Here is an 18,658-nt window from a genome sequence, read left to right as displayed (position 1 = left end):
TGAGGTCCAGGTATTCTTGGCATTGAATGGATGTCACCAAGGAGTAGTCTGCCAGCTTGCCTAACAAATTTAAAAGAGTCTATTACTCTGGCACTGTCACAATGTCCCTTATTTATGCTCCTCTAGTGGGGGAGTGGGAAGAGCAGCTAGAACAGCCTGCTGTAGCAGCTATCCAGCTGCTCACGCAGTTAATATAGCTGTAGAAAGAATGCGATTTATACGAGTCCTTTCCCTCAACACGAGAGCATGAATCCTAGACCCACTCATCTTAGGGAGACCCACGTCATGCACACAGCACACACTTGCTGTGTGACAGCACGATAACACAGAGCTTCTGATTTAGATAAGCAGAGAAGAGAGAGAAACAAAATACACATAGGTATCGACAATATCTATACACCGACCTACGCCATTTATGATGCATAGGGGACTAGTCCACTTGTTGCAAAAAGTAACAACAGATTCCCATGCATATAAAGGGCCAGGCAGAGGTTCTATAAAAGCTGGGGGTGCACATCCGACGGAGGGTCCCTGCTGCTTGCTGGAGAGGGCAGATGATTGAGAAACCAAATCAGCAGGCATGCATGAATTGCTTCCAGGATCAACACAGACTGTGCTGCCGGTGAAGGCAACCATTGAACTAGTTCTTCTGCAAGATCGGGGAGCTGGGCTAGACTCTACCTAGAGACTTCTTCCTCTTTCAGGCAAGAAAGCAGGAATGAGGGGTCTGTGATAGCTCCCCATTACAGTGTACTGCTGGTGTACAAAAAGCATGGGTATCCCACAGCATCACATACCTGGTAGGGGCCCTGGTTGCAGCCACAGTAGCTGCTCTCCATGGTGTAGCTTCTGGACACCCCCATCTCTCTCCACACCACTACCCGGGCTGTGGAGGCTCGGGATTTCTCCACAACGAAGCTGCAGCTGCTCATTGTGAATGCTGGTGCTAGCTTATCAAGGATTTTGGGGAGAGTCTACAATGAAAAAAAAAAATCAAATTATGATGAGTTGCAGGTGATTGGGGATATGCATCATAAAAAATAACTTCTCAACATCTGTTAAGCATTGCAGTATAGTCATGTGCCGCATAACGATGTTTCAGTCAACAACAGATCGCATATACGACGGTGGTCTCAGAAGATCAGTACCATACAGCCTAGGTGTGTAGCAGGCTACACCATCTCGGTTTGTGTAAGTACATGCTATGATGTCCGCACAACGACAAAATGTCTCAGAACATATCCCCATAGTTAAGTGATGCATGACTGTATATCAAACACTTAATGTATGGTACTACAAATATTATATCAACACTAGGAAAAGAATACCAATTTTTTTTTATCACTTTAAAGATGAGGAAACTGAGGCTTAGATAAGTTAGAAAGAAATAGCTTAAGTCCAACCACAAAGTGGCTGGAATGGGAGCCAAATGCCAACCTGGCCAACTCCAAAGACCATGATCTTTTGGCTCCATCCTTCTGGATCGCTGTGGACCGATGTTGCACGCATATGCTCAGCCTCACACGTTACTGAGTTGAGTCCCATTGAAAGCCACAGACTTCACAGGGACTCAAAATTTAGAGAGTAGCTCCACCCAGCCTCACTGTTTTCTAGCTCTAAGAGTCAAACTAAGAACTCTTCACTTAGACATGCAGGCCGTTAATGATTCTTGAGCAGGAGCACAAACAAAGTTCACTTGTTTCCTGAGAGAGTGTAACCACCAAAATGAACTTTTTAGTCTCATGCTCTGATCCATAGATCTGAGGTTAGGCCAATTATAAAACGCCTAAAAATCCATCCTCTCTGAGTTCATATATCACACTCTTTCCTAGGGTAGATAAGCTCTATGTGAGACCACTTAATCTCCATTTAGAAGGCATCTGCTTCCCTTGCCAGTCTCTGATTGACAGAGGGGGCTCCCAGACACTGGACCTCCCCTTTCCCCCAAGGACTGTGACTCAGAGTCAGCACATCAAGTCTTTGGGTTAGCAGTAGTACTACACTCAGACAGCCCAGAACTTTTGTGACAACCAAAACCTTTGAGAGAACCAGTAGTGTTCTCTCACTTCAGTTTGACAGAATCTCCACAACCTAGCACATAATATAAAATTATATACATTAGATAACAAACAGTGAAACTTCAGGCTTTTGAATGAAGTGTAGGGAGAAGGTAGAGAAGCAGAACACGTTGACGAGAATATGAACTAAGGAATTATATTTAAAGAAATGCAGTTTTGTTAATTTCTAGAACATTGAGCAAATCTCTTAATATCTCTGGTTCTTACTGCCCCCATGCTTAAAATAACTGTCAATTATATTAATATAAGGATTAATATAATTAATTATATTATAAATGACATAGGATATATAAGGATATATTAACATAATTATTAATATAATTACTCTGATCTATAAGTTCCCACATAGCCTCCAGACCTACAGCATCACTTAAACAATGGAAATGAAATGCTAATGTTTTCCCTTACTTGAGTTTCTACAACTGCCTCCTAATTAATTTCATCTATCCATTCTTGTCTCTCTCCCTAGGATCTCTCACCCCATTTTTTTCCTTCAAAGTGTTTATCACAATTACAGTTAAAGTATTGTTTATGTAATCAGTTGTTTATTTTCTATCTCCTCTTCAGCCCAGAAATTCCATGAGGGCAAGTCTGTGTCTTAGTCACAGGAAAATCTCTGCACATGAAGCCGTGCTGTTCATAGAGGGTACTCCATAGTTATTTGCTGAAATAAATAGAATTTGCTAGTCCAGACCCTTAGGGGACTGCTTAAATAGACATAAATAAGACTACTCATATATACTGCAACTAAAATGACCGAGAATACTTGAAAATGGTTGTAATTTATCAATGTTTTAGCTTGTTGCAAAAAGTTTAATCTGACATCTCTCCTTTGTTACTTAAGTGAACCTGGTTTTCTTAGCTAGTACATTCCCTGTCCAAATGACCACATGTTCGAATTACAGAAGTCCCCCCTTATCCAAGGTTTTGTTTTCTATGATTTCAGTTACCCACAGTCAATTGCAGTCCAAAAATATTAAATGTAAAATTCCAGAATTAAACAATTCATCGTTAAGTTTTAAATTGTGCACTATTCTGAGTAGTGTGATGAAATCTTACATGGTCCCACTCCATCCCACCCAGGACATGAATCATCTCTTTGTCCAGCATATCCATGCTGTATACGCTACCCACCCGTTAGTCACTTAGTAGTTGACTTGGTTATCAGATCAACTGTTTCTGGTATCACAGTGCTTGCGTTCAAGTAACATTTATTTTACTTAATAATGGTCCCAAAGCGTAGTGATGCAACGAATAGTGACGCTGGCAATTTGGATATTCCAAAGAGAAGCTATAAAGTGCTTCCTTAAAGTGAAAAGGTGAAAGTTCTCGACTTAATAAGGAAAGAAAAATCGTATGCTTAGGTTGCCAAGATCTATGGTAAGAATGACTCTTCTATCCACAAAATTGTGAAGAAAGAAAAAGAAATTCATGCTAGTTTTGCTATCGCACCTCAAATATGTATGTATAGGAAAAATCATAGTATGTATAGGGTCTGGTACTATCTGCAGTTTCAGGCATCCACTGGGGGTCTTGGAATGTATCCCCCACAGATAAGGGGGGACTACTATAATGGCATATCTTGCAGAGCTTTAGAAGCTATGATCCCTTCATGGAGCCTGGAGGATGTGACATTTACAAGGTGCAGTTGGAGTAGCCCTCTTACATCTCCACAGGGACAGTTTATCCATTCATTACATGATGGACTCCAGAACTACTGCATTTACAGTAAAGTCCTCATTCTATTTCTCTTTTGATTTCACAAAAATTGATCTATGCTAGAGGGGGAAATGAGGAGGATGATAGCTATGATAACTGGAGATGGTTTGTTTGTTTTGTAAATGAATAGGAAACAGATGAACTCTACATAGGCATTGATTTTCTGGAGCCTTGCTTCAATGCTCCCGGGATCTCCCAGCTTGGGTGGGAATAAACACTTGGGACACTCAAATCTTTCCTTGCCACTTTCTCAGCACCTTTAAACATAATCTCAGCTTCCAAAACTTGAAATTTATAACAAATATCTTTTCACTGAATGCTTACTATGTATTTTGCATGCTTTAACTCAATCATCACAAGTCTTTGAGATAAGTTCTATTATTATCTTATAATATAGAGGCCAGACAAGTTAAGTATCTTTTTTTCCATTGGTCTCAGAGATGGTAAGGACAAAGCCGGAACGTCAACCCAGATGTTCTTATTCAGATCACGCTAGTTTACCCACCATAAAAATTGCTTCTTAAATGAGCTATTACTATCCCACAAGAGTGTCAAAGAGGTTTAAACAAGATGTCCGATGTGTAATAGGCATCCAATATATTATAATATTATTTCTAATTATGAAAAACACATCCCAAGAAAAACTCACTTCTTTTTGTGGTTCTTTCTCATTTTCTAAAAGTAACCTTCAGAATGCATAGTAAAGACTCTATTCAGGAGCAGATAGATGCCACTGCAACCCAGAACCCCACCTGGACACTAAATACCAAGCATTACAAAATAAGCATTAAAAGCAGGAGGGGCAGAGCCAGACAGACCCCAGCTGAGTCCAGTTCCCCACGTACTTTCTGTGTAACTTCAAATAAACTACTCAGCCTCCCTGAGGCTTAGGCTCCTCATCTGTAAAATGGGAGAATTAATATCTCTCTATTAGAGTGGTGTCAAAGAATAAATAAGATTATGCACAAATAGGGGATTACGTAGGAGCTGGCACTTAGCATAGCCTCAACACAGACCTGGCAGGGATTTAGAGACTAGTCAAGATGTGGGCATGAGAAGAATGAGGAGCAGCCCCAGCCAAGGTCATAGACTCCTAATGTTCTTACATGAAGCTCTAGCAAGTTTCAAGAATAAATGCTTCTTAATTCGTTGTCTGCATTTGGTCAATTTTCAGAGTCCTGGGAAATGCTTGCTTTTGACATATTGTCCTGTTTTACTTTTATGTTTTGCAGAGAGGATTCATTGACTTCTTTATACCACCATAATTGCAAGTACTTCCGCTAAAGTTGATTAATTAAATTGAATCAATGTTGTAGAGTGAAATGTGAAATATAATACAGTATACAATTCTCCCTTTAATATCAATGCTAGAGGACAAAAATGCCTCTGATAAGCTGGACATATTTAGAATTCTTCTATTTTAGATATGAATGTAAGAGTCAGCCTCTTAGCTGCTGACTCCTGGCAGATATCATGACTATAACATTAAATTATCTTACATAGATACTCTCTTCTGGGTCTCAGTTTCCCCATCTGTAAATAAATGGGTCATTTCAATTCTGGCAAGATCCTTTTCCACAAAAAACATAGGCAGAACAACAGTATGGTGGTTAATTTTATGTGTCAACTTTATAGATAATGGAGTGCCCAGATATTTGGCTAAACATTATTTCTGTGTGTGTCTGTGAAGGTGTTTCCAAACCAGATTAGCATTTGACTAGGCGGACTCAGTAAAGCAGGTTGCCCTCCCCAATTTGGGTGAGTATCATCCAATCCATTGAGCGCCTAAATAGAACAAAAGGTGAAGGAAGGGAGAATTCACCCCTTCTCTGCCCAACTGGTTGATCTAGAACATCAGCCTTCTCATGCACTCAGACTGGGATTTGCACTATCAGCTCCACTGGTTCTCAGGCCTTCAGACTCAGACTCAACTACACCACTGCCTTTCCTGGATCTTCAATTTGCAGATGGCAGATCATGAGACTTCTCTGCCTCCATAATTGCATGAGTCAATTCCTTATTTTATATATATAAAGGTTCTATATGTATATATATATAGTTTCTTTTTCTCTAGAGCACCCTGACTTGATATAACCAGTGTCAAGATCCCATTTATGGGTCACTTTGCCCTAGATTTAGAATATCAGTGATAGAAGGAGCTACATATTATGTAGCAGCCCAAAAAGCAAGGCTGTTTGGGTTGACAGTGAGGGATGGGGCCAAAACCTTACCCACTTTGCTACATCTGCATATCTCATGGTAGCCTATAAATCACCTTGAGGAACCCTAGAGCGTCAAAGAGCTCAATTTAATAAACTTATAGAATTAAACTTCTTCATTTCACAAGGGAGAGAACTGAAGCTCAGGCCAACTGACAAGGCCCAAATTAATGGACCAGATAGATGAATATCAGTATCTAGATGGATTAATCTTTTCAATAGCATTGCTATTAAATACACTGAGCTTATTCTCATTGGCAGAGACTGGCATATCCACCTTTCTATTGTTAGTGACTTTCACCTTACCTGACACTAAAGTGGGCCTCAAAATATTTGTTGAATTTATTAATTAAACAATCTGAGTCATACACTAAAACTGAGATACAGAGGATAAGAATCCATCCTGTAATTCCCTATGATACCTGGCCTCTGCCCTATTTCATGTCAGCTTCATACAGGAGATTTCTTAAGGTTCTGTTTCTTATTATCTCTGCCTGTGTCTAGGGAATTATCCATGAATATTGTTACTTTCTCTGGGGAAAAGAGAGGTAAAAGTCAGCTGACTCTATATTTAAGATTGGATAATGTAGATTCTTTTAGTTTAAGATGTACTGTGCATAAGAGATAATTTTTTATAGGTCATCATGACCTGCCCATATGAATGTTTTGATTTACTAAATTAGTTTCCTAAGTAAGGTTAAGCAGTTAAGCTTCTTGAGGTTTATTCCCGTTACTCTGGTTGCACCTTAGAGTAAATAGGACATTTGGCATAAGCTGTTGGTTCTGCTCTGATAGCCTTGGAGGAACTCTACTGATCAGCAGCAGTAATGTTTCTGATGGACATGAGTGAAGAGGGTGAAGACCAACTCAGGGAACAGGGGAAGTATTTCCAGGTGAAATAGTAGTTTGGCAGATTTTTGCCTTTTTTAATACTCATTAATCCTGGGGATAAAGCTATTTTGTACACAGTAAATTCATATTTCCAGAATAATAAGGGATTTAGTAGAAGTAGGTACCATCATAATTTTGATATTGTGATTTATAAGAAGAAATATATATTTCTTCTTCATTCCCAGTCCTTGACATAGGGCTCCTAAAACCCCTGTAAATTCCTAAGTGATAAGACCACTAGGAGAATCTTTTTTTCAAATGAGGTGACTGGGTGGGCTCCTGGATGGCTCCTGGATAGGGGCTATCACCACTTCTCTAGAGAATGGAGGGGGCTGGAAATGGAGTTAATAATTAATCATGCTTATGTGAGGAAGCCTCCATAAAAATCCAAATAGTTTAGAGTTCAGAGAGCTTCCAAGTGGGCGAACATATCCACAGAGTAGGAGGGTGGTGTCCCCCAACTCCACAGGGACAGATGCTCCTGTGCTCGGACCGTCCCAGACCTCGTCCTACGTATCTCTTCATCTGGCTATTCATCTGTATCCTTTATCGTATCCTTTAATAAACTGGTAAACATAAGTAAGTGTTTCCCTGATTTCTGTGAGCTGTTCTAGCAAATAATCAAATCCAAGGAGGAGAAGATCATGGGAACTTCCAATTTACAGCCAAGTTGGATGGAAGTTGTGGATCACTTGGGGACATACTACTTGCAATTGGCCTTTGGTCTTTGAAGTGGGGCTCAGTCTCATGGGACTGAGCCCTTAACCTGTGTGACCTGATACTATATCCAGGTAGGTAATGTCAGAATTGAGTTAAATTATAGGACACCCATCTGATGTTGCAGAATTGCTTGGTGGAGGAAAAAAATCCCACACGTTTGGTGACCAAAAGTGTCAGAATTGAAGTGCTCTGTGTGAAAGTAAAGGAGAAAGACACAGGAGGAGAACTGTAGGTTTTTCCAATACAATAACTTTTCTCCTTTTCCTACATAAATTTGAAACAAAGGTCAGTTTTTATTTTGTATTTGGACAACTTGGCCTCTTCTACCTCTTCCTAATTCCCAGTGAGCAATAGCTTGTTGACTTTATCCTGACAGGGGGAGTCCTTCCTTCTTTACCCCTCCTTAACGTCCTATTTAGTTCAGTGAGGGAATAGTTGAGCTCTAACCACTAGAACCCAGGAAAAATAGAATTAGGTTCAGTGGATTACTGCTCTGCTTCTTAGAGCATGCTCACACAGAGGGATGTGGATGGTCTAATGCTTGAAATTTGTTCATGTCTTCATATTTATTTAAGATCCTTTTGTCCTTCTGTATTCAATATCATTTTGTTCCTTCCATAAACATGTAATAGAGACAGTATTTTTACTATCCTCATTTTACAGGTGACAGAATGGCAGTTCAGAGAGGTGACAACGTTAATGACTCACAGTCACACAGCTAATAATTGTAAAGCCAGGCATTAAAATGAGGAGTCTTGTCTCCAATTCTCATGACCTTTGCACTATATCATATCATATAGAAAACAAATTCAGAGGAACCAGGCAGTAAGCCATTATTCATCAAAAATGTAAAGACGTTACACATGCCTCTAACCTGCTTGTATTATAATCCTATAGTTAAAATAATCAAAATGCTTATTTAGGAAGAAAATGGATGGGGCATGGGTCTCAAAGGCAAGAATATGGACACAAAGTATCTGGTGTCATTCTCCCCAGTGACTTACCCTGTAGCTGACATCCTCTGAGAGATTAGATGTGCCCACAGTGGACTCTGCTTGCCACAAGGTCTCCTTGATGCTACAACCATAAAGGAACACATTCTTCTTTTGGGAGTGGCCATGGAAGTCACAGAAGACCTACAATGGCCAAACAAAGGAGAAAGTAAATCCAGATCAGATCTATTCATTTCTTAAATGTTTAAAATGTCAACTTTTTCAGATACTGTTTACTTAACAGAACCAGCCACGTGGGGATCATTGGTGACTTTGGAAACAGTTGTGTTAGTAGAGTTATCAGGGAAAACGGTAGATTGGAAGGGGCTTCCGACTGAACAGGATGTGAGGAAATATGAGTCACACACAGCCTTTTTGAGAAATTTGTTTGTGACTGGGGAGGAGACAGGGTCAAAATTAGAAGAGAAAATAGGAACAAAGCCTTTTTTAAAAAAAATAGAGTTTTAAATAATTTCAAAAGTCAATAGGAAATATCCATTTAAAGGAATAGGTTAAATATAAAAAAGAGAAGCCAATAAATCATTGTAAGTTTTTCTCTAGGGTCTAATGTGGTAAAAAATGACCACCAAACTCAATGGCTTAGCAAACAAAGTTTATTTTTCAGCATGCCCTCTTCATTCTAGGATCCAGGCTAAAGAAGAAACTCCAGTTTGGAATTCAATACTATTGTGGCAGAGGGGAAAAAAGGTCAAAGGTAGAATCATGCTATAGCTCTTAAAGCTTCTACTGAAGCAAGGCGAACATCATATCTGCTCTCATTCCATCAGCCAAAGCAAGTCGATGGCCAATCTTATCATCGATGGGGTCAGGAAGTATATTCCTCCTACAAAGAGGCTCTGTAAGTCATATGACAATGGGCAGTGATGTGAAATCCTGTTATAAGGAGAGACGCTAACAATGGAGAAAAAATAAGAAAATCTAAAAAATGACCTCAAATTCTCCCCATCCCTATATGCTTGCCCCTTTGCAATAGACTATACTCCACCTCCACCAAAAGGTGGAATATTTCTTCATCCCTTGAATCTGGACTTAGTCATGTGAAATCTTTTGGCCAATAAGTATTAGCAAATATGATACAAAATGAAGCTTATAGAGGACTTGCACATTGGGCCTTGCTGTTTAGGTGCTCCTGGGAACCCTGAAAAAACTGTCATGTAAAGGAACATAGGCTAGCCTGCTGGATGCTGAGAGACGTGCTACAAAGTCATCTTGCATTGACCTAACTGATATCAAGCCAATCACCAGACCTGTGAATGAATCCGTCTTAGACCATCCAGCCCTGGCCAAGCTGGCTCAGACCAGAAGAATCACCCAGTTTACCTGGATGATTTTCATGCAGCATCATTAAAAATACTGCATAGGTTTTGTTTAAGCCACTAAGTTCTGGGGTGGTTTGTTAACCAGCAAAAGCTAAGCACTAAAATAATCTGTCCTTTTAGTCTAAATATTTGCTTCCCTCCCTTCCACATTCAAAATACTCTCCCCTCCTCCCCAAGAAAAACACTCTGAAGATCGCGTCCTATCAGAGTATCAAACTCTCAGTCCAAGACCCCACAATAGTTTCTATACCCCATATGGGCCTCTTCCTGATCTACGCACAAAAAAGGCAAGTCATCTGCCTTCCACCCAGCAATATATAATGGTTGAATGAGGAAATATTAACCCCAATAAACACTCATGTTTGAAAGGGAATGAGTAGGATGAGCACAGCTGTCACTGGTTCATAACAATTCTGAAACGATAATGGGCAGACATTGTGAGGTTCCTATATATCGCGGGTAGGACTCCTGGTTGATTACGCCCTAGTTCCGCCCCCTGTCAATAGCTCTCCAGTCTTTTTTTCTCTATAGATCTTTCCTCTGCCGTTGGGAGTGCTTATTTTCCCATTATCCTCCTTGGCCATATATGAAAAGGGCATTGGAGAATATGGCCCCCTTTGACGCTAAGCATCTATTTTTTCTGATTCCTGATGTAGACGTCTGGGGGCACAAAGATCATTTTTATCTCAAAAAGTCACTGTCGCTTTGAATCGAAGTATTGGAAATGAAATACACAAAGGTAAAATAAATTTTTTTCATTTCTTTTTGCTTGATTTTAATTTCTCTGAAACATAACGGAGGGTCTAAAGCAAAATAGTCACAATGTAGTGTATGTTTATAGTATATATAAAAGCAAATATATCACAATAATAGAACAAAATTTGGAGAAAGAAATTGTGAATATACTGTTGTAAGGTCATTATAATACACATGAAGCAGTATAATATTATCCGAAGGTAGATTCCGATTTGGTTAATAAGCAAGATCAAATGTATTTTCTCTAAAAGAAATTCATTTTAAACATAGAGACTTAGATAAGTTAAAAGTAAAAGATGTAAAAAGATATACTATGTAAACACCAAACCAAAGAAAGCTAGAGTAGCTATATTATTTATCAGATAAAACACATATCAGAACATGAAGTATGATCTGAGGTAAAGAGGAATGTGTTGGTTCATGTGGCCGTGTTTTTTTTTGGTGGTTAAGTGCTTGGCCTCTGCTACTCTGGGATTCCTTAATTTCTGTCAAAATCAGGTACCCCATCTCAACAGTGGCATCCCCTACAGACCTGGCCTTCAAAGAAGAGCAACTACAGAGCTTTTCAAGGATTAAGATGCTCCCCCCACTAATGTATTTCTTATTGCCTTATTGGAGAGAGTGTCTTCTGAGCCTTCTCACAGATGGGAGGTGAGTGTGTAGATCTCACAAGATAAGTCCAATCCACGTTCCTATCTCCCTAAGATTTTGGATTCCCTTCACCACATTATGCCAGGGAAGTTCTGGCACCTCAACCTCACTAAATATAGGCTACTGTGAGCACAAGTTTCGGTCAACCAACCAATTAAGCTGTTAGATCCACCTCCACCTGCTCAAGCTAACAAAGTACATCTGAAATCTCTAGAATGTTGCAGTCATATAAATGAAGTCGGCAAAAACTAGTGTTATATCCTGCCCTTATTAGTTTAACACTCTTACAATCGATTCCTACACAAGGTTTGTAGGTTTGCCCAGGTTTGATGGTGTATATTAATAAAGTCTTATAATTCTTTTGGTGTGCAATTTCCTCCTGATTCATAATGTGTACTTATCTTCCAGGATCATGCTGACTTTTGATCCTAGTTATGAGAGCAGGGGGCAACATGGGGTATTTGTAGTACATCTGAAAGAAGATGAGCATCCTCTTTCAAGGCGTCAGCCCCAGGTGAGGTTATCACAGGATTTTTAAGCACAGAAAGACTAGTTTCCTCAGATAGTATTTCCACTGATAAGTGAGGCTCAAATGATTTGAGGTTCAAGATTGTAGGTTTCATTTAGGTACAACCATATGCCCCCATTCCAGAATCTCATTTTGAAAATCAGTTCCTAACTTTCATGTGAGAAACATAGCAATAGTCTTTGGTAATTTAGCAACTCACAATTAATTTTTTGTTTAAAAATTAGCAAAATCAGCCCTGTGACTACAGGAAATAAAACATTATTTTATGGTTGTCATAGAAGCTCTTTGGTTTTCAAACAATAAATTGAACTGAAAGTTAAGGAATCTAACCCTGTCATTTTCTTTCTGTAAATACTCAGATGTATTCAAAAATCTAAGTGCTTATAGGCTTTATTACTATCATAATGGTCAGTTGTAGAAGACACCTGGGCTCCCAAATCACTTGCTGAGTTGACACCTCATCACAATCAACTACATCTGACAACATGATTAACTGTGATGTCTTGCATAACATGGATTACTAGCACCCCATTTCCCATTGGCCAGTGCTTAAGCCCCAGGACATGATCAAACTAAAGACCAAATTCCATATTTGCTGGCCTATCATTCTGAAGTCTCTTACAAAGTTAAACACATACTTACCTCATAATCTACTGATCCCACCCTTTGGTATTTACCCAAGAGGAGTGAAAATGTATGTTCACATAAAAACTTTTATGTAAATGATTACAGTAGTTTTACTCACAACCACCAAAACCTTCAAAACCACTAAAACAGATCTCTTTCAAATAGGGAAGGGATTGAAAAAAAACAAAACTGTGACATATCCTTATAATGGAATACTACTACAGCTAATACAAAAGGAGTGAAATATGGATTCACAATGCAACACAGATAAATCTTAAATACACTTTGCTAAGTGAAAGAAGACAAAACAAGAAAGTCACATATTATATACTTCCATTTACATGACATTATGGAAAAGGCAAAACTATAAGGATGAAAAGTAGATTGATGATTGCCAGTAAGAAGTTGGGGGAAGGTTTGGCTACAAAAATCTAGCACAAGGGAATGTTTTGGGATGATAGGACTGTACTGTATCATGACCGTGGTGGCTGGCAAATAAATCCATGTATTTGTCAAAACTCATAACACCATACACTAAAAAGGGTGAATTTCACTGTATATAAATTTTCAAAACATTCGACTAGAATGAGAGGGTGGGGAAAATAAAATGGAATAGAAAGTGTAACAAATGGACCTATTGTATTACAAATGAGTAAAATAATCAGACTTAATGGGGTGGGGAAGAAAAGAACTAAGCTAGGTTACTTTGGAAAATACTATTTTCCAAATAGTATTATAAGAATAAAGACAAAGAACTGTACACAAACACTGTACTCTTGTTAATAAATTTATTTATTACAGGGGTATGGATTAGTCATGTTGAAACTACTTTATATGTATACCAGGGATGAATAAATAAATAGATATATTGTTTACTATGAGAGCCCCTTTTCTCACTGTTGGAGAAAGAAATTATAAGCAATGAAAATATGAAGGCTAGAATAAACCCTCTGGCAGTGATTTGAAATCAGAGGTATCACTACAAACTCTTGGTTTTTTAAATATATCTTCAGATAGATAAATACAGAAATAAAAACGGATGTGTGTATACATAAGTTAGTACAGATATATATTTTCAAGCTTTGTTCTTTGAGAGAGTCTAGAAATTAATTCACCTCAGTAGCAATGAGCACATTTAATGCCCAGATCTTGGCTTCTAATACCATTCTCCAATAAAAAGAACTGAGTTTTTTTGGACAAGTAGTTGACTTCAGGGCTGAGGCAGAGAACATATAACATGAGAGTTGCACATCTGGTGGTGCCAGAAAGTGAAGAAATATTTCAAAAGGAAGGGTCATGTTGAAAGGGCACAGGAGCCAACCTCACAGAGCTTCAAATGATCAAAGCTGGAATCATTTGATCAACAGAATAGAACATGATAGTACAGGATTATAGTCCACAGAATAAAATTAGTATCCATGAGTCTGTACTGACATAAAAAACTGATCGAATACCTGCCTAAATACAAACATACATATATACACACATACATACAGGAGAAGGGATAGTTCTTCCTTACAGAAGAATTCCAGTTAATAAATATAGAAGGAATGAAGTAAATAGATCACCATTAGAACATCTCTATAATAATTGTTGCAGGCAAGATCCACTGATGTATGCTAAACTTAGTGAGAAAAATTTGAGGAGAAAAAGGATTATTTGCATGGTGCCAGAGTATCTCCACCAAGACATTATTAATTGCAAAGGGAGAAATAGTAACTTTACAATGGAGAAACCTGGCAGACACCACCTTAACCAAGTGATCAAGGTTAACATCACCAATAATAGACATATTGACAATAAAGTCCTACTGAAGAAAAGTAAAAGAATGACCAATAATCTTTAAAACTGTCAAGGCCAAAAGAGACAAGTAAAGTCTGAGTGACCCACAGAATGGAGGAAACTAAGAAAACATAAAATCTAAATACAATAGGATTTAATCCTGGATTAGATCTTGAAACAAATAAAGAACATTGGTGCAAAAACTAGTGAAATCCACATAAAGTCTGTAGTTTAGTTAACAGTATTGTTCCAATATGAATTTTCAGTTTTGATACTTGTACTATGATTGTGCAAAATGTTAACATTAGGGGAAACTGGATGAAGTATATATGGGTATTCTTTGTGCTATTTTTGAAACTTTTTGTAAGTCTAAAACTGTTTCAAAATAAAAAGTGAAAAAATTATACATCATAACATTTAGTTAAAATCAAGAATGCAAGGTTGGTTGTTTCAACATTCAAAAATAATTCAATGTAATTCACTACATTTACAGAATAACGAAGGAACTAATATGATAATCATCAAATATGCATAAAAAATATTTGATAAAATTCAATATCCAAAAATTATTTAAAAATAATAACAAATCTCTTAGAATCTAGGAACAGAAAGGAATTTCATTAATCTAATAAATATTATCTACAAAATAACCGATAGCATAATTTTTGATGAAATATTGTTTCCTCCCTGAAATCAGGAAAGACCTGGTGCTAATATCAATTGTATTTGATGATACACTTGAGAAAAGAGAAAAAATAATAAACACAAGAGAAAAAATAAAAGGTATAAGATTTGAAAGGAGTAAATAACATTTTCCTACATAAAGATTATAATATATAGAATATCAAAAATCTGTACATACAAATTACTTCAAAATAACAAGTTAGAGAGTCAACATATAAAAATCAAATGCATTCATATATGCTATCAATGTACAAATAAAAATCTGAATTTAAAAATAGTATGTAAAGTAGCATAAAAGCATTAAACTCATAAGAATAATTTTAAAGATATGCAAGACATTATTGAGAAAAATGAAAAATTTCAATTCTTAGCAAATTTATCTACACAGGTTCAATGCAATTTCAATCAAGATCCACAAAGGATGTTTTGCTTTGTTTTATTTTTCATTTTGTGGAAACTTGCAAGCTGATCCTAAACTAATATGGAAATGCAAAGAGCCAAGAATAACTGAGAGAATCTTGACAAAGAATAAGAAAATTGGACAAATTATGTGCAGATATCAAAACTTGTTTTGAAGTTATAGTATTTCAGACACAGTATTATTAGTGAAAGAATACATAAATTTATCAACAGAGGAAAATAGATATTCCAGAAAGAGACTCCCATATACAGTCACTTGATTTATGACAAAGTTGATGTTCTGGTGCAGTGAGAACAGGATGGTCTTAGAAGACTTGGATTCCCATGTAAGAAACGTAGTAAATATTTATCCTTACTTCATAATATGTTAAAAAATAAATTCCACATGGATTGTAGATCCTAGCATGGAAGATAAAATAATAAAGCTACTTGAGGGCAACACAGGCTACTACGTATGACCTTGGAGTTTGAAAAGAGTTCTTAAAAAGGATACAAACAAGAACAAAATATAAATGAAAACACTTAAAAACTAGATATATTCCATTATGAAATTCTGTTCATCCAAAGACACCATGAAGAATGTGAAAAGGCAAACCAAAGAGTGATATAACATTTGCAATACATATATCCAACAAATGGCTCATATAGAGAAATATATATATATATACGTTTATATATATTTATAGACATCAACAAGAAAAAGAGAGAACCCAATTTTTAAATAGGCAAAAAACTTGAGTTAACATTTCAACAAGAGAATGTCCAAATGGCTATTAAGCAAATGAAAATGTACTCAATCTCATTAATATGAAGAAAATATAATTTAAACACCATAATGAGATGCCACTGCATCTAATGAGTTATTAGGACTGCTAATATCACGAAGACAGACAACTCCAAATGTTGGCCAGGGTATGGAGCAAGAGGAACTCTCAAACCCAGCTTGTGAGACTACAAATCAATACCACTACTTTGGAAAACAATTTGGGAGTGTCTTCTAAAGCTGAATATACATATATTCTAGAACTCTCCCAACAGAAATGCATATATGAAGCACCAGAAGATATCAAGAATGTACATAGCAACACTATTTATACTAGTCTAAAACCATAAACAGTAGAATGGATTAATTAATTGTAGTATAATCATTCAACAGAATACTATCCAGCATTGAGAATGGAAGAACCAGTTAGACACAAGAGTATATCCATATAATTTCCTTGATATAATATTCAAAAATAGGCAAAACTAATATGATGATAGAAATTAGAGTAGTGTTTATGTTTGTAGAGAGCTGAGTATTATTGTCCAGGGTCTCTGGGTTGCTGGTCCTGTTCTGTTTTTTGATTTGATTGGTGGTTCATTTTGTGAGAATTTATCAAGTTATACAGTTCCGATCTGTGTACTTAAAATTAACATTTGATAAATATACATTTGTGTGTTTCAAAAAGACAGACGTCCTGGTATTCTAATGAGGTATTTCTTCACATTTGTTCCTTAATCTCTAGAAATGTAGCCTTCGCATAGTAAGTTAAGGACCCAGAGTAGGTAACTGAAGGTGTTTATCAAATTTACTAATGATAAGAATTGAGGACAATTGATAGCAGAGTAAAAATAGTAAGAGCAGGAACTGTAAGTGGCAAAAAGAGCAGAGTTAGTGGAAATAGAAACACTTAAACTGGAATAAATGTAGCATCCTACAATTAGGTTCAAACAGTGGCGCAAGTAAAGGATAGAGATATTTAGCTAAAAAGTAGTTTTGAATGAGAGATCCGGAGGTTTTAGATGACAGTTTGCTCAGAATGAATCAGTAGCCATGGATGTTGGCCATGGATGTCAAGAATTAATCTAATCATAAATTACTTCTGGAGAAGTAAAGTGGTCATATATTAGGAGAACAATCAGTCCAATGTACCTCATACTGGTCAATTTATTTCTAATATAATGTTTTTCAATTCTGAGTGTGGCATTTTAGAACAAGCTAGGATACCTCAGTAAAGAGGAACCAGAAAGCTAAGAGAAATGGGAATGTTTATAAACAAAGAACAGCTAAAGATACTGAAGATGCTTATCCTAGAAAAAAGAAGGCTCAAGCGGTCTTGATAGCAGAGCCCAAACTGCCAAATTCTCCCATTTGGAACATAAATAAATGTATTTGCTATCAAAGAGCAGAATAAGGCAAAAAGAAGGATAATACAGATATAGATTCCAGCTCCATATTAAATTCAAAAGTAGTTGAATATCTATTACTGGCAAGAAATAACTTTCTATGGTTGTAGCTGTCTTGCAATGCTGTGTCACACTTTAAAAAACTTCCCTCTCTGGAAGTATTTCAGCAGAATCCAGATAAATTGCTATCACTGATGTTGTTGGTTGAGAAATTAGACTAGGTGGTGACTGAGCCTACTTCTGGTATATGATAAAGTCCTATAGTTCATTGATTGAATAGGAAGCTGTTGACCACAGGAACGGATCCCAGGACACTCAGGGTGCATGCATAGAGCCAGAAATAAACACATATGTGAAAGAAAAATAAAAGGACAAATAGGGAAATGGTCTGCCCAGTCATCGTAGGAGAAGACGAAGACCCACTCTTTGATGGCAGGTTAGAACTGATAAGCTATGTTGCTTTGATGGCGAACTACATAAGTAGGGAAGAATTCATGTCAGGACTGATTTCCAGAATCAAGGTTGTTGCCAGATAAGGAATACTGACTTGATCAGGAGGCAGTAGGTAGGTTTTTGGACAGACCAAGTATCTGTGAGATGAAGGATTTAAGAACTAAAAGACTCAACACTGTTCTCTATGTCCACCTTCTTTTCCTCCCACCTTTCTCTTATTTGTCAATAATAGACCACTACGATTATAATTCAGGGGATTTTTAAATTACATTTTAAATTTCTTGTTATCAGAAAAGTATTTTTTAAGTAATTTTTCTCTTCAATAAAAAAGAAAACAATTTTATTTTTTATGTGGGATCCTTAATTCATAGTTTCAGGATGAAGTCTTATGAGAAAATAAATCTCTCCAGCTTCCGTATATCACTGAGCTGTGGGTGTTGGAGCCGAAAGGTTATGCAGAGTCGAGGAGGAAGGAGTTGGTCCAATGACAAGTCAAACCAGACACAAGACAAAGAATGAAAGAGTGGAAAGAGTGAATGAGCAGAGTAAGCTGTTTCGTAAAGGGGGAGATAATTAAGCAAATACACAGAGAAAAGCAGAAAACAGATGTGGCCAACAGAAAGAGAAA

General features: G+C 37.1%; 1 protein-coding gene across 1 annotated transcript in view; it reads right to left on the bottom strand.

Moving 5' to 3' along the window:
- Positions 1 to 743: 743 nt before the first annotated feature.
- Positions 744 to 18,658, bottom strand: part of AGBL1 (AGBL carboxypeptidase 1) — a 360,791-nt gene continuing 342,876 nt past the window's right edge. The window contains exons 19-20 of the mRNA XM_058540551.1: positions 8,632 to 8,763; positions 744 to 974 (exon numbers count right to left, since the gene is read on the bottom strand). Coding sequence (XP_058396534.1) covers positions 744 to 974; positions 8,632 to 8,763 — 363 coding nt within the window. The remainder of the gene's footprint in view (positions 975 to 8,631; positions 8,764 to 18,658) is intronic.

Source organism: Diceros bicornis, chromosome 5 (genome assembly GCF_020826845.1).
Source record: "Diceros bicornis minor isolate mBicDic1 chromosome 5, mDicBic1.mat.cur, whole genome shotgun sequence".
Taxonomy (NCBI): domain Eukaryota; kingdom Metazoa; phylum Chordata; class Mammalia; order Perissodactyla; family Rhinocerotidae; genus Diceros; species Diceros bicornis.
This window is presented reverse-complemented; position numbering and strand designations above follow the sequence as displayed.